The sequence below is a fragment of the Marmota flaviventris genome, chromosome 20, assembly GCF_047511675.1.
Source record: "Marmota flaviventris isolate mMarFla1 chromosome 20, mMarFla1.hap1, whole genome shotgun sequence".
In the NCBI taxonomy this organism is placed as follows: domain Eukaryota; kingdom Metazoa; phylum Chordata; class Mammalia; order Rodentia; family Sciuridae; genus Marmota; species Marmota flaviventris.
This window is the reverse complement of record NC_092517.1, coordinates 15,438,165-15,462,155: the sequence shown is the minus strand read 5'-3', so window position 1 is coordinate 15,462,155 and position 23,991 is coordinate 15,438,165. Positions and strand designations below refer to the sequence as shown.

At 43.6% G+C, this 23,991-nt stretch overlaps 1 protein-coding gene across 1 annotated transcript in view; it reads right to left on the bottom strand.

Moving 5' to 3' along the window:
- Positions 1–22,329, bottom strand: part of Slc6a11 (solute carrier family 6 member 11) — a 125,067-nt gene extending 102,738 nt beyond the window's left edge. The window contains exons 1-4 of the mRNA XM_027931918.2: positions 22,059–22,329; positions 18,920–19,054; positions 18,658–18,798; positions 15,235–15,325 (exon numbers count right to left, since the gene is read on the bottom strand). Coding sequence (XP_027787719.1) covers positions 15,235–15,325; positions 18,658–18,798; positions 18,920–19,054; positions 22,059–22,329 — 638 coding nt within the window. The remainder of the gene's footprint in view (positions 1–15,234; positions 15,326–18,657; positions 18,799–18,919; positions 19,055–22,058) is intronic.
- Positions 22,330–23,991: the final 1,662 nt, after the last annotated feature.

The following is a 23,991-nucleotide window of genomic DNA, read 5'->3' as shown; positions in this document are numbered from 1 at the left end:
AAGCCTCAGCAACTAAATGAAGCCCATAGCAACAGAGTGGGACCCTCAAAATAAAAAATAAACAGGGCTCGGGATGGAGCTCAGTGGTAAAGTGCCCCTGGGTTCAATCGCCAGTACCCACCCCCCCCCCCCCCAAAAAAAAAGAGAAAGAAAAGAAAAGAAACCTCCTCTTTGGCCACATAAGTCCCTATCAGTCCCCAGCACCTCTTCACTTTCCAGCATTCGATTTGCTGGTCCCTTAACAGGGAATGTCCTTCCTGGTTCTCCCAAGCCATCAAAATTCTATCCATCCCACAAGCACCTCACCAGGTGCTTCCTTGGTCCCCAGACATAGTATCAAGTCCATCCACAGGTGAAGTAGACTCTTGCCCATGCACCAGGCACTCCCAGGCCAGAGTTCAGTAAGCTTCCTCTATAAAGGACCAGACTGTACATACTTCAGGCTTTTCAGGCCACACAGTCCCTCTCTAACCATTCAGCTTTGTCCCTGAAGAGTGAGGGCAGCCACCGGCAATTTGTAAAAGCAGAGATGTGGCTCTCTTCCAATAAAACTTTATTTACAAAAAACACAGCAGCGGATGGGAATTGGAAGATAATTTGCTGACCCCTGACCTCGGCTTAAGATTCCTAAAGAACACCCATCCTCCCAGATGTCCTAGGTTCTCAGGTCACACTGGGATCTTATTTGAGAAAATACTGCACACTCCAGACTTCCTTTAGGGATTCTCGATACTTAGGAGAACACTAAAGGATCTCTGAGAAGTCCTGAAACAGACATCTGTATGGCTTCATCTAACCCAGTGTTTCCCAAATTTATTTAGAAGTGCTCCTCACTGGAATTCAGATTAAAACCATGATGAGATTGCCCCGTCACACCCACCAGGATGGCTATAATACAAAAGACAGACAATAATGATTGTGTGTGAGAATGTGGAGAAATGGAACCCTATTATATTGTTGGTAGAAATGTGAAACAGTTCTGCCACTTTGGAAAACAGTTTGGTAGTTTTGTAAAAAAGTTAAACATAAAAACCCAGCGATTCCACTAGATATATACCCAAGGAAGCAGAAAACACACATTTGACAAAAACTCATAAATGTTTATGACAACATTATTTCTAATAGCCCAAGGAGGGAGCCATCCAAATGTCCATCAACTGATGAATGGGTAAACAACATGACATATTCATGCAACGGAATTTTATCTAACTACAAAAAAGAATAAAGTACAGGTTGAGCATCCCTAATCTCAAATCCAAAATGCTCCAAAATCTGAATTTTTTGTGTGTGTTGACGTGACAACATGAGTAGAAAATTCCATACCTGCCTTCATGGGACAGGTCACAATAAAAACCACAGACACACTGAAAGCATTGTCTAATTTCACATTATGTGTACAAGGTATCTCTGAAACACAAATTAATTTTGTGCTTAGACTTGGGACCTATCCTTAAGATATCACACTATGCATATGCAAATATTCCATTATCTGCAACTGAAACACTTCTGGTCCCAGGCACTGCAGGTAAGGGGCAATCTGTACTGATCCATGTATGCCATAGGCTTCATGGATAAACCTTAGAACTATCATGCTTCATGATAGAATGCTGACCTTGGAGTGTGGTAGACAGATTGGTGATCAGATCCCACATGATAAATTCATGAAATTGATAATACCCTAAATTGAAAATGCACCGAATACACCTAAAACTCTTGGGCATCATGGTTGAGCAACATGGTACACTGTAGAGGGTCACTTGTTTCTCCTTGCGATCGTGGGGCTGGCTGGGAGCTGTGGCTGGCTGCTCTGCCCAGCACTGAGAAGGGATGTGACCGCATACTGCTATCCCGACAAAAGGTCCAAATTCAAGATCCAAAAACCCAGTCTACCAAATGCCTATCACTTTCATGCCAGCATAAAGTTAAAAATCTTAAGTTGATGCTCAACTTCAGGTCTGTCTATAGCTCTGCTGTTCTAACCAGGAGGAAGTGAAAGTTCAGGACTACTTCTTCAAGGTCCCATTAGGAGGTAGAGGAGTTAAACTGTCCCCAGCTAGAGTGATCCTTCCCTAGCCTGGATGTCTTCTACTACTCAGTGAGCAAGTGTGTGTGTGTGTGTGTGTGTGTGTGTGTGTGTGTGTGTGCGCGCGTGCATGCGCGCACACACACACACACACAATCTGTATAGTTTTATTAAAAATAATCTTAGCTGCTTGGGAGGCTGAAGCAGGAGGATCATGAGTTCAAGGTTGGCCTCAGCAACTTAGCAAGGTCCTAAGCAACTCAGTGAGAGCCCGTCTTTAAATAAAATATTAAAAAGGGGTAGGGATGTGGCCCAGTGGTTAAGCACCCGTGGGTTCAATCCCAAGTACCCCCCCAAAAAAAATCCATATATATATATGTATATATAATGAAAATGACACATTATAGCCATTTCTGAGTTCTTCTGTTCCTGGCCCTGAATTAAAGTCATCGATTCATTAATGCCTCCTGCCATCAGCTGGAGGGCTGCAGGGTACACACCACAAGCAAGCATCAATTTACCCCTTGTCCTCACAGCAGATTAGAGTCAGGATGGGTCTCACATTCAGCTCGGCTGGAAGCCACAGTATTCTTTCTAAAATGAGGTTCAAGTCATTGAACCTAAAGGAACACTTTGAAGCCTGAGGAAGACATGACCCAACAGCTGTGTTTGTTTCTGCCACCCACTGGGGCCTTCTGTGAAGCCTTCCTTCTTCCCTCTCTTCCTTTTTCTATCAAATATACTCCCCACCTGATAAAAAAAAAAATCCTTCACAAGCTTCGATGCACTGGGCTGCGGTGAGGGGGCTGCAGAGAGTAGGCACATGCCAATCAAACTCTGTGCCTGTGGAAACACAGGCAGTTGAATGCATAGGTTGGAAGGGCATGCAACAGCAGAGACCCAGGTCGGGATCAGAGGCCAAGTGGAAGTCCTACTGGTGCTCTGGCTCACCATGAGAGGAGCTCTGGATGAGTCCCTTAACCTCTCAGATTCCCTGTGTGGGATGAGGATATGGACAGTGGCGTCATGTCATTCATCTCCTGGGCGGGTAGATTAAAGGAAGAAACATGCCCAGAGGGCTGTGTGCAAGGCCAGGGTACACAGTAGGTGCTTAATAACTAAATGGGACCTCTCTTCCACCATTGCACCCATCAGGACCTAGAAGGAACCTCAGACAAAACCATCAGTTTAGAAAATTACTCCTTCCCATTATAGAGTGGGAGAAACCCAAGGTGAAAATGGCAATACCTGCCTTGCTGATGTCACAGGCAAAATACCCTAAAGATCAAGATAGTAGGGCTGGGGTTGTGGCTCAGCGGTAGAGTACTTGCCTAGCATGTGCGAGGCCCTGGGTTCGATCCTCAGCACCACATAAAAATAAATAGATAAAATAAAGATATTGTGTCCATCTACAACTAAAAAATAAATATATATTTTTTAAAATAACGATTAAGATAGTAGTAGTTGTGACGGCTACTGCTGCCAAAACAATTATTCCTATTTTGCAGAGCAAGACAGTGAGGGGGATTTCAGCAACAAACCCAAGGTTAATAAGTGGAAAGGATGGAGCTGAAATCCTTGCTGTCTGTCCCCTAGGCCCAAGTCTCTAGGTCCCCACACCACAGTACTTGTATATAGCATTGCAACAACTGTGCATCCAGATTGCACCTCTCCCCTCAGCAGGGCTTGCAGTGGGGTGCTGAGATTGCATCATTCTCAGATGCATGAACCAGTCATTCCTGGGGCAGGGGCTCTGGGCCCAGGAACACCCCTGGTGCAGATGACTAAGGGGAGAGGGCTCCCTGTAGGGGCAAGAGAGAGACCTGGGGTCCCCCCTTGGGCCTCCATCTCTCTAGTTTCCTTGGCAGCGGAGGAGTGCTTCATGCTACTTGATGAATGGAAGGCTTGCTCTGGGCTTCTGGGATGGCCACCAGCGGAGGGTCCGGTGGACACAAGGAAGCTGGAATGCTGAACTTTGGCAACGATCCCCCCTACTTCAGCAGCTTGGAAACCGAAATCCTATTGTGTGTTTTTCTTCTTCTTTTACTTAAATATACTTTCCACATTTTCTTCCAAAAAACAAACAAACAAAAAAAGACAGAAATCACCTTTGCAATAAGGAAACCAAGGATCTGCTGGAGAAACCAGGTCTATGAAAGGGAGCTGGTACAAGAACTGAATTCGATTTCGGAACAAAGAATTTAAAGAGAGGAGAATGATCCTAAAGGTACAGGCAATGCCAACAGGAAGAGACTCTGAATTGTTAAAAGAATGATCTCTTAGTGGGTGGGGGGTGCAGAAATATGTTTATAAGTTATTTATAATCTGTTACATAAATATATACCTTTAGGTATTAATTACTTATGTCATTTTCTGTTTTTGCAGTTAAACAGTCAACGATTAGAATAAAATGGTCATGATCCTGCTGTGGTAACAAAGTGCAGATTTGGGTTTGCTTTGGTGAATGAATCTCCTGTTCTCTTGACGATATTCAGGGTCTCAAGTGCTTTACTGGTGGGGACAGAGAGCAAAAGGACCCCTTCTTAAAGGGAAGATGAGCTTCTCTGTGTTCAGGATTAGCACACACATCAAGAGGCAGGAGAAACTGGAGATGCCTAGGGGTTGTAGGAACCAAAGACGGGCTGGCTTGGGGTTCTGGGTACACGAGCTGGGGGAACCCCTCAGTGCCTCCAAGACTGTGTTTAGTTAAGTGCAAATGGAGATTTCTTCTTCTGCCCACCTCACAGGGCTAACTTAACATTTAAATTAGCCAATGTTAACAAAACTGATTTGATAAGTAAACAAATTACATAAAGATTAGTGGGTTAAAACCTAGGCTGTAAATGGGATTTGTCCCACAAACAGGAGGAATCATTATAATAAATGAAAGCTTATTCTGTAATTCCATAGGTCCTATATTTTTTTTCTAGTTGTAGATGGACAGCATACCTTTATTTTATTTGCTTATTTTTATTTGATACTGAGGATCAAACCCAGTGCCTCACATGTGCTAGGCAAGCGCTCTACCACTGAGCTACGGCCCCAGCCCTCCTGTGATTTTTTTTTTTATTATAAAATAATCATGTTCCTGGCTTTAGCTTTTAAAAATTCAAACACTACAAAACAGTACAATAAAAAAAAAAAAGCAAGACTCTTTCTCTCTCTTGCCATCTCCTCCCTTATCCCCAGGTCCTACTCTTTGGTAATCTGTGAAGAATATCTGGTGCATCCTTCCAGAGATGTCCCATGGGCGTAAAGGCATACATGTGTATTTTTATGCATCCCTAAACTGAAAATTCCAAATCTGAAATGCTCCAAAACTTTGTGAGGACGGACATGGTATCAAAAGTGGAAAATTCCACACCTGATCTCATGTGACAGTCACAGTCAAAATGCAGGCATGCTAAAAATACTGTATAAAATTATGTTCGGGCTGTGTAAGATATGTGTGTGAAACAGAAATGAATTTTGTGTCTGGACTTGGGTCCCATTCCCAAGATATCTCATTATGGATGTACAAACAGTCCAAAATCAAAATGAAAAAAAAAAAAAGTCCAAAAGACTTCTGCTCATAGGCATTTCACAGGAGAATGTTCAACCTGCATATACAACTTTCTATACCTCACCTTTTAATTTTAGGAATCATTTCTGTATTAACACACCTTCTGCCTCATTCTTTTTTTTTTTGTAGTTGTTGAATAACTTATCTAATAGATATCATATATATAAGGCCATTTTACACTTCCTTTGTCTTTTTTTTTTTTTTTTTAAGTACCACAAACAGTACTGCCATGGACATGCTCAGGATGTACATAATTAATGTGGTCATGTCCCAGAATAAACTTTCACAAGTGGGATTTTGGGGATGAAGCATATGTGCAGCCCAAACGCTGACAGCTATTGCTAACTTGGCTGCTACTGCTGTCTAGGAAAAAAAAAAAAAAGAAAAAAATGGAGTCCAGGCAAATTTGGAGCTTCCCATCTGCCTCTATCAGGAAAAGCCCTCCAAGGACATGCGAGGTTAAGAGGAACCTTATATCAGGTGGATGGCTACAGAAATGTTAATAAATCAGAGGGACAGGTGCATGCCACAGCCAAGCCAAAGGACTCATCACCCTCCAAGACTGCTTCCGCCCCTGCCTTCTCCAACAGCTGAGGGCCCCAATGCCACCCAGCTTCCTTTTTTCTCAGCTTCCTATACCTGGACCACACCATGCACCTCCTCCTAGCAACCTGGGGGCTCTGCCTTCTTCCCAGACCCAAATGTCTGGCTCCTTTCAAGGCATCCCACAGAATCATTGAAAACTCTTCAGAGGGGCCCAGGTCCTTTCTGCTGTGCTCCAGTCTCTCTGGCCACCTGGCTGTTTTCCAAACATGCATATATCCCTCCCAGTGTGAGGTCACTCCCCACTCCCACTGTTCCCTTGGCCTCAGAGCTTATTCTTGATACCCACAGATCACTGCCTTTTCTCTCAGGTCTCTACTCAAATCCCACTGCCTCAGAGAGATCCACTTTGACCCTTAGACACTCTTTAATCCCACACCCTGCCTGCATTTTAAGAGACTGGTCTCAACTTAATGCCATAGTTTCTGCTTATTTAGCTGTTTGCATAGTCAGCTTCATCAGGGTGAGTCTTTGTTTTGCTCATGCTGCATCCTAGAACTTAAATTGATGCCTGATATATAGTATGTGCTCACTAAAGATCTGTATGGCAATGACCCTTCATCCATGACGTAAACATATCAAGACCCCCCACTATATGCCTAAAATCACGATAGTACCAAACCCTATATATACTATGCATTTTCCTGTAATACATTCCCATGATAATATATAATTTCTAAATTATATAAATTTATAAGTTAGACACAGAAGAGATTAATAATAATAACTTACTATAGACCTTGACAACCTCAGCATGTGATTCTTTTTCTTATTAAGTCAAAACCTTTTACCTTTTCACTTAATGGAAGCACTTCATGGCTTCTCTTTGGCATCTCTGAATTTACAGTATCACTAATCTTGTACTCGAGGGCCATTATTAAATAAAAGAAGAGTTACCTGAACACAAGCATTGCAATACTGCCACAGTTGATCTGATAACCAAGATGACTAATAAGTGACTGATAGGCGGGTAGCATATACAGCAGGGATACGCTAGACCAAGGAATGATTCACATCTTGGTGAGATGGAGACAGACAGTAAGAGATTTTATCTTGCTACTCAGAATAATGTGCAATTTAAAATTCAGAACTTGTTTATTTGGGGGAATTTTCATTGAATACTTTTGACTGCAGTTGGTTAGAGGTAACTGAAACCAGCGATAAGGGGAGAACTACTGGAGTTGAACAGATGCTCTGGCCCTGCCTTGCCTCTCAGCAAAGTTCCCCATATTCCCCCGCCTCCAGGTGCAGTAGGAGCATTGCAGATAAAATCTACATGCCTCAACATACAACTTCAGGTCCTCTGGACCCCTGAGTTTGTCATTACCTGCACCTGCTATGTCACTCACTCAGTCCACAGTGCTCCACATGAACTTATATTTACTTTCAAAACCCAGTTTAAGTATTACCATTTGCAGGAATCTCTTCCCAAAGGCCAGGCATCCAGGCTACTTGGCTCTGTACAAAGATCCTACAGATAACTGTTACCTGGTATTTCAAAATTTTTTTTCTTCCATCACTCCCCAGCATTCCTTATAAGGCTGCTTCTTCACACAGCTCCTTTAAGGAGGGACAGTGTCATCTTCATCTCTCTGGCTACAGATGAGGTACTTGGCATCCAGCACCCACTAGATGCTCAGAGAACTTTGAAAGAAATAATCAAAATATATTTTTTATTATTTACCACATCCACTATGAGGGACCAAGGTCTGGGTGATGAGCCTTCTCTGAACAAGGCTGAAAAGCAGCCATTTAGATGTTCAAAGATCTGGATAAAGACTTCCTTGTAAGTAGCTACCTTCTGTTGAGCAATGACCATGCACTGGGTGCTTTATAAACATCAACTCATTTAATGCTCTGGAAAACCCCAAGAGGTAGGTAGACTTATCGTTACATTTTCAGAGGAGCACAGAGAGGCCCTGAGAAGATATGTAAGTTGCTCAGGGACATGCCCTTGACAGGTGGAGGAGGCAATGACTTAAACTGGGCTGGCGAAGTTGCCCACTAAAATCTACAGTCATGTGCAGGGTGATCAGGTGGGGTTGGGGTTGAGTCAAGTGGAGGTAGGTAACCTAACACTAGCAGAAATTAGGTGGTGATGCACAGTGCTTAGTGAGAGAAGATCTGGGAAGCATGTCTGACCCTGAAATTTGAGGTAAAGGAACAGGCTCTGTGTGGGGCTTGGCAGTTCAGGCCCAGCTATGAATCTGCACCTGCAGCAACAGGGTTGGAACGGGATATTGTGCCTCAGATAATAAGAACTATCTCACATACCCAACTTACAATGTTCTCAAAATATATTACATCATTTAATCCTGACAGCAACCCAGAGAGGTTGATAAGGCAAGGAATCATCATAGTTGCTATAGGCTTGGGCCACAGTCCATGGTGCTACTGGGAAGTGGTGGAACCTTTAGAAAGTATGTCCTAGTGAGAGGAGGTTAGGTCACTGGGGTGCACCCATGAAGGGGATGTTGGGGACCTGGCTCCTTCTCCGTCTCTCTCACCATGAGGTGAGCATCTTTGCTCCTCTTATGATGTACTGTGGTGTCACAGTCTCAAATCAATAGGGCCACAACTGACCATCGATTGAAACTTCTGAGACCGTGAGCCAAAATACATCTTTTCTCCTTTAAATTTTTTATCTTAGGTATTTTGTCATAGCAACAGCGAGTTGACTAAGACAATCCCCATTTCACAGATGGGAGAACTAGTCCTAAGCATTCTACTTATGCATTTAATGCTTTCCAAAGAACTGTGGAGTATAGGAAAACTATTATCAAGGCCATTATCATCAGGTGGGTGTTGTCTCATTTGCAATTTATAGATAAGGACACTGAACTCCAAGGGCTTAGGAAATATTCATTCATTCATTCCCTCTTCCATTTATTCGTTTCAATAACTAATCTGCTTGAATCAAATGTATGAAATATGATATGTCAAGAGCTTTGTAATGTTTTGAACAACTAATAATAAAAAAAATTTTAAAAAAAACTATTAATAGGAACCTAGAATGTGCTGGCAAAACAATAACAAATAAATCAGATGTGGTCTTTGCCAGTATGGAGCTTAAAAACGGAGGAAGGTGAGAATTAACACATTAACAAAGATATAATGATTTCAGATGAGAACAAGGTAGACATTGAAACAGAGGGATGGGTTTGAGCTGTCTGCGGTGCTGATCCTGGTGGGTTGGTCAGGGTGGGATTCCCAAATGACACTGGAATTAAGATTCAGGGATAACAAAGAGCCAGATACATGAGGATCTGGAGAGGGTTCTTCTAGGCAAAGGGAACACAAAAGCCAAATGACCCTCAGATAAGCCCAGGATGTCCAAAGGGCAAGGCAGAGAGGAAGATGAGTGTAGGAGGGAAGCAGGGAGGTGCCTTATCCCCTGAAAAGAACCAGTTCTCACTCCAGCACCTCTGATCCCCAATTTCATGTCCAAAGAAAATCAATTAAAATGTCCATATGACTTAGAAAGACAAAAAAAAAAAAAAGATGAAGATAATCCAGAAAGACAAGGCCTCATCCTTCTGAATAAAGAAGGAGAACTGAATACCCTTAGAGCTTAATTTGGGCCCCGCACACAATATGTGCTCAACACATGTTCCTCAATTGGAAGGCATGCAAAAGCAATTTTGATTGTATACGAAGTGAGAGTTGCTCACAAAACCCTGGATGTACAGGACATGGGGTCTGAGAAAGGGAAGACAAATCCAGGTCCACTTCATGTCATGACACTTTAGTTACACACTTTAGAGCACTCAATCCCACTGGAGGTTAGAGACTCAAATTTTAGAAATGCAAACATATTTAGATAAATGCATGGATGCCAATGCATAATGGGTTACTAAGGGAAACTAGGATGGTCTGGTTTTAAAATCTGACATTAGGAAGACAAGCTGTCCCTGCCCCATAGGCCCCCTGCCGGGATCAGAATCAAGACCACCCTGGGGGGCCTGAGTATTTCTCACTAACTAAATCAGTAATAGGGATTATGTCCTGAAAAAGGAAATGAAATTTTAAGACGGGAAGTGGGTTGGGTCAGGTGCCCATGGTAAGGCAAAGCCACATCCAGTTGTGGATAGGAAAGTGGTACTTTATTACTGACTTTATGGTAATCTATGGGCTGGTTTCACCTCTGCTTCTAGAGACTAGAATGTTATCTTTCACTCTGCCTGGTCTGAATGTGCACAGTGTCTTTCTTATGCACACCAGGAGTGCAAACATTTGTGCAACGAATGAACTAGCATTCAGCCATGGCCTCTACTTTAACCAAGCAGTGTGGTCCTGAATGAGGCCCCTGGAGTTGGGGGCAGGGCAAGGACAGAAGCCAGCACACAAAGTCATGGACAGAACTGGAGGAACCATGAACAAGCCACATCAGGGGAGAGCAAGCAAAGAGAATTGGTGAGGAAAAAAAAATTTTTTTTAAGAAAGTGGGTCCAATATTTGAAGGGCTGTCACATGGAAAAGGAATTAGGAATGCTTTATCCAAAGCCCCAGAAACTAACTTTCAGTTGAATTTAAGGAAAAAATTCTTCATAGCAAAGTGTTTTCCAGACAAGTTTAGTGAAATGCTAGATTTCAGGGGGAGGAGGGAAATTATTCCAATTTATTCTACAGGAGAATAAGTTTGGGGATTTGGGTTAGCCTCAGGTACATGAATGTTCTCACCAAGAGATAGTTTTCAGCCCTCCTCAAGCTGCTGTGGCTCAACAGATTTTCATAGGATGCTATCAACATCTCCTACAGTCTCTGCATCCCAAGTTCATCTCTGGGGAAAAGATGAATTGGAGCTGTCTGACAAAAGCATGTCATGAAGGGATGAGTGTCACACCACCATTGGAGTACTTTCAGAATACAGAATTCAACACTGTGTAGATAATACAGATGCAACCTGAATAGGAAACCAACTCATGAGTTCATTCTCCCATGCACATTCATCTAGAATGGCCAAGTAGCTGGCAAAAGGGTCTTTACACAGAGGATGCAGACCATCTGTCCCTTCCTGCCACGTGGTGGCCAAAATGAGTGAGTGACATGGATACTGCAAACAGGTCCTGGAACTGATCAATGCTGGTGAGTTGGAATATTAATGACAGCATGAGCTCTTGCCAGGGCCCCCTTGGCACACCTCCTATAGTATTTTCTAGAACATATTGCCTCCCTGCTTCTTATCTATCCATCTATTCTATAAATATTCATTGAGGGTTTTCCATATCCTGGCAGTGGTGAGTAAAACCAGACAGGTGCTGCTTCATGACTGCCTGTCAGTGAACACAATGAACAAATATATAATATGGCTAATATTCAACTAAAGGTCTGTATACATGATACAAAGGGAATGAATGGTGCAAAAAAAAAAAAAAATCCAGGAACTTACATAGAGACCACGTCTTGTCTAGGACTTTGGAATGGGTTCCCTAGGGAAGTATGGAAGCTATATTTTGTTGACCCTTTAAAGGTGCAAGTCCAAAAATATGTCTCTGTGACATTCCTCCAGGAAATTATAGTTCATTGAAGTCGGGAATAAACCACACAGTCTCACTTAGCACAGAAGCCCCCTCTCCAGTACATATTTTACAGATGTTCGGTTTGAGACTGTGATTCACTGGGTCTGGGGTAGATAAGCAGGAGTTTTGAATGCTACTGCATGTACTCTACAACCCACCAATTCCACTATTAGGTAGAACACATTTAAGAAGTGCCACTTAACAAAGCATTTTAAAAGTCCTAAATAAATGGGTAGAAAGGCTCAGTCACGAAGATGTCACTTTTCTCCAATAGACTTCCAATCAAAATCCCAGAGTTTTTGTTTCTCTTTATGGTTGTTGCTGTTGTTTAATCTAACCAACTGATTCTAAAATCTATTTGGAACACTAAGAACACTTTGGAAAGGAAAAAAAATGAGGAAGCCGCCTTGCCAGAGCTTGTCTTACATAAAACTATAGTTTTGGTATCGACACAGAGATAGACTAAGGTGACAATGAAACAGAACAGTGAGCCCCAAACAGACCTGTGCTTTTAGGAAAATGATATATAAAAGATAGCACTGTAAGTCAGTAGAGTAAGGATGAATGATCAGGAAGTACTGTTGGGAAAATTGGTTATATATATGAAAATAAAAATCTGAACAAAATTTATACACAGTAAAAATTTTAAGAATTTTTAATGAAATTTATAAAAAATAAAAAGATTGGGGCTGGGGATATGGCTCAAGTAGTAGCACGCTCGCCTGGCATGCGTGAGGCACTGGGTTCAATCCTCAGCACCACATAAAAATAAAATGAAGATATTGTGTCCACCTAAAGCTAAAAAATAAATAAAAAGACTATGTTGCTAAATGTGGGGGGCGGGGGGGAAACCTTCAAAACTCTTAGAAGAAAATACATAACTTTTTTTTTTTTTTTTACAACTTTGGAGTACAGAAATATATCTTAAATTAGATTCCAATTATGCAAACCAATCTCTTTAGAGATTGACAAATATAACTTCAATAAAATTGAAAATTCCGTACACCATAAATGAAAAAGAAAATCCACACACTGGGAAAATATATTTCCAGCACAATGATTAACATCTAGCCTGTACCAAGAATTCCTTTCTATAGGAAAAAACAAACAATCCAAACAGAAAAGAGTATGAACCTGAAGATCCAAATTCATTTTAAAAAAGACCATGAAAAAGTGCTCAACCTCATAAGTAATTAGAGAAATACAACTTTAAAATGGTGAAATACCAATCACACCCATTTTATGAACAAAACAGGACTGACTAGACCAAGCGTTCCATAAACATAGAGCAGCAGAAATTCTTGCACACATACATATTTAGAATGTAAATTAGGGAATCACTTTGTATTATCTAATATTTGATAAAACTTACCATGCATGTACCCTACAAACCACCAAATCCACTATTAGGTATTACTATGATCCCCCACCATTCCCATGTTGGAAACTTAATCCTTAATGCAACAGTTTTGAATGGTGGAACCTTCAAGAGGTGATTAGGTCATGAGGGCTCTGTCCCCATGAATAAATATCATTACCATGGGAGTGGGTTAGTTATTGATGAGTGAGTTCCTGACAAAGGGATGAATTTGGCCCCCTTGACTGCTCAAGCAAATATGGTCTCTTGCCCTTCTGCCTTCCACCATGGGATGATACAGCAGCAGGCCCTTGCCATATGCCAGGCTCTCGACCTGGCACCTCCCAAGCTCTAGAACTACAAGAAACAACTTGTTACCAGGTCTGAGGTTTTCTGACAAGAACCAGCTAACAGACAAGACAGTTACACAGCCTGGAAACCACTCAGGTACTAAAGAAAGCACTGGACAAGACATTCACTAAGTGTGCCTAATACTAGTGGCAACATGCTAAAAGCCCATCAAGAGGACCTGGGTAAATACAATGTAGGCTATTCATATAATACAACAATGTACCGCAGTGTAGGGGAAATAAAGAACCAAAGCTACACTTAACCATATGGATACATCTCCAAACCAGCACTGATCAAAGAAACAAAGTTGTTGTAAAACATGTTAGTAATGGATACCATAGATATAATTTGTTTCTTAAATATCTAAGAGAGGGCTAGGGTTGTGGCTCAGCAGTACAGCACTGCCTAGCATGTGTGAGGCCCTGGGTTCAATTCTCAGCACCCCCTAAAAATAAATAAATAAATAAAATAAAGATATTGTGTCCAACTACAACTAAAAAATAAATATTAAAAAAAAATGTAAGCGAGACCTTGGTACTATTAGAGCCATGAACAAGTTGAAGATGTGCTTTAGGATTACAAATCTAAATTCAGCATAATGATTTCTAGAAAGGGAAAGAGAAAAATGATATTTGGATAAAACACAATCCTTCATGAAACACTGCCCCCCCACACACTATTAGTATTAGTATAAAGGAAGGAGAGGGTTCTTCAATGGAGCCAGGTCTTTTCTGCCTGAAAAATCTCAGAAAACATTTAGTCCAGACTTTGAATCATAAAGGAAACATCTCTTCAAAACCCTGGGGCAGGGGACAATCCTTCTTCTACTTTAGAAACTCCAAAGTCAGGGCTTCTGGGTATGGCTATACAGGTTGTATACTATATAATCCTGGAGGGCACATTTCACAATGTATATAATGCTTCCTCAGGTTGTAAAGTGTGCAACTAAGACAACTGTATGCTTGGAACTCTGATGAAACTATGCCCATTTCTAGGAAAATGCCCACCCATACAATCCTGCTTAGAATTTCAGGGGATTCTGATACATCTCTGATGGTAATCAGCAGTCTAACTCCAGTCAAACACTTCCAGGTAAAGGATTCTCACTTCCAGGTAAAGGGTGCTCACAATCTTCTAAAGTAGTTTCAGACAACACTGTGAGACCAACTTCATCCTTAAGCACATTTGAAACTTGCCTCTTTGTAACTTCTGTACACTAAAGTGAATCTGCTTCCTTTCCACATGCCACTTCAGCTACGGAGAGCAAGCAGACCTGTCCCCCCTGGAGACTTCTGCGAGGCTAAATATACTCTTGACTTCACTTATTACAAACACGCTCTATCTTCTTTTGTTCGAGATGAATTTTTAAACTATCCTTTTAATCACACTTCCTGCCCTAATAATCAACTAGGCATGCTGACATGTTATCAAAAAACAAGAAGGTATTTCTCTCTGTTGTCCCTTTAGGAAACCCCAGAGGATCTTCACACTTGCTTCTCAAATAATCAAAAGCCCACAAAAGAGGCTGGGGTTGTGGCTCAGAGGTAGAGCACTTGCCTAGCACATGTGAGACACTGGGTTCAATCCTTAGTCCGACATAAAAACAAATAAATGAAATAAAGGTATTAGTGTCCATCTACAACTAAAAGAAAATACATTTCTTTTTTATTTTTTTAAAAAAAGAAAAAGCCCGCAGAAGCCAGGAACTGCCAGACTGGAGGAAAGGTCAGGTTTTGCCCAGGCATGCGGGCAAGGTCAAATGAGCAGAAGCAGGACAGAGTCCCCACCAACTGAGGGAGACAAGTGCTTCTCCACTTACTCCCAAAACTCCATGACGGGGGAGGTGGCGTTCTGCAGGGACACATGGCTGTAGTTGCTCACATTCAGTTTCTGGAACTCCACGCAATTCTCTACAGTGGGAAAAAAAAAAAAAAAAAGACATACAAGAAAATTAACCTTCGCGAGAGGTAAAGCTGGGAAAACATTCAGCGCTGATGGTGCAATGCTGGCAGTTTTAACTCGCCGCTCCAAGCAAACATGACTCCAAGAGCATTAGGGGTGGAAATCAATGCTTTACCGATAGTTCACGAGAGGCTCGGCCTGACCAGGACAGGAGGAAAGGGGTGGGGGCAGGGGACTTGAGTCTCTTCCATTCCCAGCCAACAGGCCCCATCCTGCTCTTTCCTCCAGCCTTATTCCCAAACCATTTTTGCTTTTTTCCACTTTTGTGCCCCAAGTCCTATCTGTAGTATTTCTCTCTCCTACCCAGTGGCCCTTGCTGGACTGAAGGGGGAGATTTAAGGAAATGATCTAGTTGTGATATCCGTAGGGCAGAAACACAGATGAGATTTTTCTTCTATGTTAAAAAAAAGGGGGGGGGGGGAGCAGGGGGGGAGGGGGCCTGACTACAATCTGCCTTATAAAGATGTCAGGATTGGATAAAATGGTGAGAAGCTACATGCGTAAAAGATCCTTGGCTTCTTCACCATTCCCTTATAGGATCCAATTCATTAGAAAGGTCCAGAGCAACCCATTAATCCCTCCTACTCCTCCAGGAAGCCAACCCTGATCTCCTTCCCCTGAATTCTAAGCAAGCCAGAATTCAAAAGCCCTCCCAGGAATTACCTTCTCTAACTCCATCTATTTTGGAAAGAATCTAAGGTTCAGAAAAAGTCAAGGGACACCTTCCTCCCCACACACAAACCCTTTCTTTCCTCTAGAAAGCCACCCACCAGTTAAAGAAGGAACTGAGAATAAATTCTAGCCAGGGCTCCATTTTCTTTGGCATGGTGAATGCCTGGTAGTATCAGCCACCATGGAACCCGTGCTTCTCTGTTTAGAGCTGCCTGGGCTACCAGACTGCAAGCTGCCTAGGGACAGGGCTTCCTGAATTGGCTCGCTCAGAACCTTATGCATCCAGAACAGTGGCCAGCACCCACTTGGCTCTGGTACATTTTTTCTTCTCATGTGTGTAAGAACCATTCAAATTACATCTGCCATCTTTGGGGGAAGAAATTATAATCCTGTGTGTGATATTTTGCATACTGCAAGGGTTCACATGCCTTAGAGAAAGGAGACTGCAAACGAGTGGAAGAAAGAGGTTGGTGGTCCACTGGAGAAATGCCTCTATGGTTCCTTTTGGCAAGCGCTAACTATATTCTGAAAGGAAGTGGTCTGGAGGTCCACAGTCAGTCTTAAGAGGAGTCTAGAAAACTGAGATTATAAGTAAAATGACTTGATGTTTCTTGGGCCTTTTCCTGGGCTCAAAATAAAATACAAGAAATCAATCAATAAAATAAAGTTTCTCACGTTTTTGCCTATAGTTAAAAAAAAAAAAAAACTGCAGACACCCAAGGTTCATGAGTTATTTTTATTAAAATGATATTTAATCATGTACAAATAGACAATGGGCTAGTGAAGTCTTTGTGTTTTATAAGTCATAAAACTAGAAAAGATTAAATTTAGAAGCCAAATACCAACTCAACTATGGAACCAACACGATTCAAAATCCCTATATATCACATGACTGTAGAATAATGACGTTTGTTGAAATTAAATTGCTTCCCCAACTGAAAAAAAAAATGCACCTGACAGGTAAACAGTAGAGTCTGTGGAGATCATCTGCCTCATTCTTCCACAGGCTATTTGAGTCTCAGTTCTACAACCAGTTTCTGCTGGTTACACTTGTGCAAAACCTTCATTCGTACAGTTAACTGCATTCTCAACTGGACTTTGCTTAGTACCAATGCACCTTATTTATTTATTTATTGGCATGCTGGGGTTGGAACCCAGGGTCTCACGCATGTCAGGCATTCACTCTACCACCAAGCCAAACCCTCAGTCCCCCAGCAGACCATTTATGAATTAAACCTCTCTCTGTTCTTTCCCTTGGCCACTATCATTCTATTTGCCATGAATTGCTCTTAGAGTACAAACACATGCAAATTCAGGTAGTGGACTCTCCTGACCATCTTCAGCTTAAGATTCAGAACATGCACATATTTTCAGAGTATTCTCATAATATCCACAATTAAATTATCACGGAAGACTCACAGGCCTCCAAGAATATGCCCTTGAATTTGAGTTTGATGAACATCGAAGGTCCCTTGCGAAAGGAAGATTAACAACACTCTGAAGAGAGACAGTGAAGCCACCACAAGATGTGAGTGTCAGGGGACAGTCATATGGGGATAGAAAATAGATCTCAGAAATTTCCAGGTCTAATGCCTTCAGTTCTGTCTGCTGGTGACCAGCACCCTACCCAGTCTTGCTACATCTCCTGAGAGGACACTTCCAGACATGATCTCACTACAGATTATAAAATGGATGGTGAGTGGGTTAACTGTGAGCCCCAATTCTAGTCAAAAGGTAGCAGCTGCCCAGAGCACGGATAAGAGCTCCAAGCCTAAGACTAGACTCAAAAGAAGAGATTGCTGTAATCAATTAGAGATGCCTGCTGTAAGCACAGCCATCTCAGAAATAGGTTGGACAGATTTTTCTTCCCTAGATTATAAAACCCAATTCTAAAACTGAAAAACAAAACAGTCTGTCAAATCAAAAGTATTATCCATTCTCGGAAGGGGGCAGCTGCTGAACTCAAATGTCAAGCTAGGTTGAACAGGTAAAGCAAATGAACAAAGTAATCTGGGTGGGATCACTGGAAACTTGAGGACAGATGTGTCACCCAAAGGCAATAGCTGCTTCTCAGCTGCAGCCATTGCTGCCAAGTAGGAATGTTGCCAAATCTCTGAATTTTTAAAGAGAAGCTGGAAGTCTGGATTTTTCACATGAAACATTCAGACTTTAAAATTCTGGTAAACAAATACATTTTTCAGTTTGCTCATTGATCTAAAGATGGATCAGCCTAAAGGCCCTTCACCTGCAGCCCTTAATCTAGTCCAACCCCTTCCTGTTACAGAGGAAAACTGGCCATTTGGAGAAGTAGGGCTGAAACTGGGGATCTAGTTCTCTGAATCTAACACTTATTCATACTCTACACCTTGTCCCCCAGGGGCTCATTCTCTGCATCTAACAAAGTAAGCCAAGAGCATCTCCATTCTCCTAACCATGCCAAACCCTGGACCAAAGCTCAGCTTAGGCTGTAACTAACAAAACAGACTCAGACCAGTAAAGCCACTCCCAGGAAACTGGACTCATGACAAGAGCCCAGAGGTCAAGGATAATACCCCAATCCCGGGTCCTCCACCAGCACCAGCAGAGAGACCCTCCCTGCAGTCCATACCTGTGTTCCACTCATGCCCACAGGTAGCCCAGGGGAGCTCCGTGGTAAAGCAGTTGCTCAGGTAGAAAATGGCCCATGCCAGGATGATGATGTAATACACATTTAGATGGGCCTCAATCACCTGCGTTGCATAGCCAATTCCTGAAAGGATAAAGAAAAGGGAACAATTTGAGTTTCTATCTTTTCCTAACGGTCTTCAGCTACTCTTTGTAGCTTGACATTTTGGGGGCAAAACCTTAATTCTCATTAAATCAACACTTACCTTCAAATAAAGGGCAGACTTTCCTCCAACACGTAATGCCTCCTTCACTTGTGAATTGCCCCAGAGCCGTTTCCAGGAAAAAGACAGGAATTCCACAGCAAATAAAAAATACCACATAGGGAATCAGGAATGCCCCTGGAAGAACATGAAGGAGTGACTTTAAAACTTTTCTCATCATTTCATGTTTGGCACAGGAAATCTTTACTATGCACCTACCACAGGCAAGACATGATGTTCTCTAAGCTTGAGGTCCAGTTCAGCTAGGACTAGGGTCAGAAAGTATGGCCCCAGGTTTGTGCTCTCTGCCATTTATGACCTTAAGCAAGTCTACCACACAGTTCTGATTCTCAGCTCCCTCATTTGTAAAATGGGACTTTAATATCTACATAGCTTATCTTCCAGAGTTAATGGGTAGCTATGAAGACAATATAAAAGAAAGGGTTTTATTTGCTCAGTTCTTTAATTTATGTATTCTGTCCTTTGACATAGGTCAAGATGATTACCATCCTGAATACTATACCCTTTGTTTTTAATTCTAAAGTGATGTCAACAGTCTAGGTAAGGGAGATCCCTTTCTGTTATTTACTTTTAGAATGACCTGAAAATATATATTTTTTTTCATAATGAAAAAGCATTCTCAGGGAATTATATCATGAACAATATCAGGCTTCAAAGAGTTAAACATCCCTATATGCAAGTCCCAGTTGTGCAGTTGAATTGTATGGAGTTTACAACAAGAACCTATCCAGTAAGTCTGGCTTAGGATCAGTCTGGGAAAAGACCACCCTCAGTTTTAGTGTTCCTATCTTGAAACACAATATCCATTGCCTGGGCCTTTCTGCAAAACAAATTAAATAACTGAGGTGAACATGGGCTATTACAAACAGAAGGGGATTTTTTTCCAAATCCCTCGTCCTCTTTCTCCAGTCTAATAACAAAGCATGAAAACATGCTATTTCCGACCATCTGATCTCACAAATGAAGCCTTTAACTGAAATTGCTTTTTACTAAATGAAGCCTCTTTAACTGCAAGGATTAATAGCAACAATTTTGATCAATCCTGATAACAGGGTCCTATCTACCAGGTTTTGAAGGGTCTTAGGTTTTTCTGGGCAAGCAACTAATTCAAAATTTCACATTGGGAAAGAAATACTTTAAACTATCAGTGGCATCTATGAGTACAGCTATGCAGATTTTTGAAAAAAAGAGAAACTGTGGATATACAAACAGCTGAACTATATAAAAAGGCAAAAGTATGTGAAAGGAAGTAAGAGTATCTGTTTACTGAATCTAAATCTAATTGATTAAACAGCTGAAATCATTCCTTAATACACTGCAATTTACCTGGGAACCCTCTGAAACCTAATAGATGGCACTTCGTAAAAGCCTTCTGGCCTGTGTATTCATAAAGCTTGTACTGTAATCCTTAAAATAACTAACTCAATCAAGCCAGGGTATCTGTGTACCCAATGGAGACTCTCGGCAAATCAGAGAAAGGAAAAGAAAATCCAGCAATGACTCATTTTTAAACTTCACTCACTACAACATTTTTTTTTTTAATCTGTGGCAGAATTTGTAATTTACCCAATTTTTGCTTTTAGGAACACTTATTACTTTGGCACAATAATTGCCTGGATGAACAAATATATTCAAACTTTTTTTTTTTTTTGGCTTGGGCCTCCCCTTAAGAGTTTCCACAGGTTTCCAAGTGCACATCACAATTTACAAAGGCTGAGTCTATCAAGAGAGGCAGGACTCACAGCTGAGGGCACAGGGCACATTTGGGGTCTCCAAGTCCACTCCCTCTGTACCCCCCTTGCCAAACCACCAACATAGGTGGCCACTTCATTACCAGTGCAAAGCAGGCTTGGAGCAGCCTGTACCTTCAAAATGAATGTCTCCAAAGAAAGGGCCTGGGCCCAGCAGTATCCTTCTCTCTCCCCCTGCAAGTAGCTCCCGCAGGAAGTCCAGCACTGGCCCTGCCAGCCGACTTCTGAGCCACCTTGTTTAAGGATTTACTGGAGGAAGGGGGGGCACCATAAAAGAGTCAGGGGGGACTGTACTGGCACAGGCTTTCTCTTGGAGAAACATGCCACCGAAGATTTTGGAAGATCCCTTCGCATGCACTTGCAGGGCTGTCCTGTTGATGTGACAGAAGGAAGTCTTGAAGTCTGGAGCCCTTTCTCTGAACTGAGAGAGTCATAGATTTACCACTGCCTCTTCTGGCAAACTGACTTGGAGACGTTATTACTACACATGACTCTCTCAACACCTTCCTCTCCCTCTCCCCCTTCCACAATCTCTAATCTCTCAAAAACATTAAATCAGTGTCCTTGCTCTGTGTTGTGGGTGACTCTGAGGTCAATAAATGTGACTGCTTGGTGCCAATTCTTCCACCAGAGAGGCCCAATATATTGGCCCCAGAAATGACCCTAAGAGCAAAGTTAAAAAAAGGTGAGGCAGAAAAGCTAACAGCAAAGGCTCACGTAAGAAGTTCTCCCCGTTGTCAGCCCAACTGCAGTTTAAAACAAGGCTTTTGGTCCCAGAATCCCATCTTAAACACTGGTTAAATGAGGAACTTCTCTGACCCTTACTTTCCTCGTCTGCAAGACGAGCATGCCACCGCCTCCAAAGGTGACAGTGAAGGCGAAGTGAGATAGGGAAAGCTTAGCCCTGGTGCCTGGCACTTGAGCAAATTCCCCCAAACCAAGACCACGGAGGCAATAACCAGAGTCCCTTTCCAGTGGGGAGGAAAAAAAAAAAAAAAAAAAAAAGCTGAGGCTCAAAGGGACTAAATGTTTCCTGTCAAAATGCCAGTGAAAATACCAAAATCAAAGGCCTGCTGGTCTCAGCTGTTACCTCATGCTGGGGACAGATCTCTCCTGGCGGGCAAGTCCCTGCGCACTGGCAGGTGGCACACTGAGGTGCGAAGCAACCCATAGGCACGCTCGCTCCGTGGAACAGGTGGGCCGTGCCTGCGGGTGAGCTCACTCAGGTGGCCTGGGGTCGAGGCTCTCCCTTAGGGTCCCACTGCACGCAGGCGCAGGAGGGGGGTCTCGCGCTCGCCCACCCCCCGTCTCCCCACCCCCACGGAGCGTGCGGCACCCCCTCCCCTTCTCCCTGTCGCGTGCCACCTCACCTCCTCCGTTCTTGTAGCACAGGTAGGGAAACCGCCACACGTTGCCCAGCCCGATAATCTCCCCGGCCACGCTCAGCACGAACTCCACCTTGTTGTTCCACTGGCCACGCTCGTGGACAGCCTTGTCGCGCTTGTCGCGCGGGTCGCGCGCGGGCGCCGCGCCCCCGCTGCCGACGCCACCGCTGCCGCCGCTACCACCGAGCGCTTCAGTCTCCCGCGCCTCCTCGGCAGCCTTCCCATTGCCCAGGGGCAGCGCCTTCTCCGCCGTCATGGCCGCGCTGGCTGCCTCGTGCGCCGGCCCGGCTCTGCGCCGCCGCCCCGGGCGGGCTGGCTTTTCAGGAGGCGCGAGCGGGCGGGAGGGGGAGGCAGGGGGTGGAGCTGAGGGACCGGGCCGGGCCAGCGCGGAGAATGGGACGCGGCGGCCCGGCCCGCAGGGCGCCCACGCTGCCGGGGCCCAACTGGGCCCCGAGAGCCTGCGAGCGCACCTTGCGCGCGCCGAGCTCCCTGCGCGCGCCAAGCACCTTGCGCGCGCCAAGCGCCCGCGGTGCCCATCCTTTCTGCTGTCCTATTATCCTCTTAGGACAAGAGTGGAAGCACCCATTCAGGACTAGGTGGACTCCAGAACCAAACCCTGAAGTTCCACCACTCTCTGTAACCTGCTAATGGTGGGGCCTCAGTTTCCCATCCCTACTAAGAAGTAGGCCAGACATCTCCAACTTTAATGTGCACGCTCGGCACCTGCAGATCTTGTTAAACTGCAGATCCTGGCCTGGTAGGTGGGGTGGGCTGGAGACTGCGTTTCTAACAAGTTCCAGGTGAAGCCGATACTGCTGGGCTAGGCTTCTTCCCATCCCGCAGACACAGGCTCCTTCATCCTAGTGCCCCCTGCTCAAATACGCATTGAGTCAGACGTTGAGGTGCTAAGTGCTTGTGTCTGGAGATAGGCAAATCTAGGAGGAAATTCCCGCTCTGCTCATCTTGATTGGATGACTTTGGGCAGTCGTCTGACCTATCTGTGCCTCAGTTTCTTGATCTACAAAAGGTAATTCCAACAGTGTCTGCCTCATAGGATTGTTGGTGAAAGGCTGAAGAGAAAATGGTCATAAAGTTCTCAACACGTTGGAAGTGCTCAATGAACGTTAGCCATTATTAATGTTACCATGTTTGGACACACACATCTTAATTAGGCATCTTGATATTTGTCTCCCTCGTCAATTGTAAGGATGCTATAATTCTCCTCTTCATTACAACAGCCACAGAACCTAGCACAAGACTTGGCACAGAGTATGCGCTCAGTCAACATCTGTGGCTATTAAGAAAAAGAGGCTGGTATGGTTTGGATAGGTGTCCCTCAAAAGCCCATGTGTCAAAGCTTTGGTCAAGAGCCTGTGGTGCTCATTGGGTGGCTGTGGAACCTTTAAGAGATGAGGCCAAGTGAAAGATCTTGCGGCCATTGGAGGTGTGGCCTCGAAGGGGATTGTGGGAGCCTGGCCCCGCCTCTTCCTCTTCCTGTTTTCATTTCCCGCCAACTTCTAGCGGAGCAGCTTTCCGCCTCTTTCTGCTATGATGTGCTGTCTCACCTCAGGCTCAACGAGTCAGCAGCCAGCCTACCTTGGGTTTAAACACCTAAAATTGTGAGCCTAAATGAATCTTACCTCTTTATAAGTTGATTACCTGAGGTTTGTTAGGGTAACAGAAAACGAAGGCCACCTCTGGTCTTTGTACAGCTCAGGGGACGCCCCCGCCGCAGCTGGGGCTCAATGCCCTCCCTCCGGTCCTGCCCTGGAGAGCGTCTTGCAGCCCTCAAACGCCTGCCTGCTTCTCCTTTCATCTTGGCTCCCAGCGGCACCAGTCTTTCTGTATCTCCATCCCCACAGAAAACCCTCCCTTCGGCCATCTTCCCTTCCCCCTCGTGTCTTAGTGTTTGAAAGAG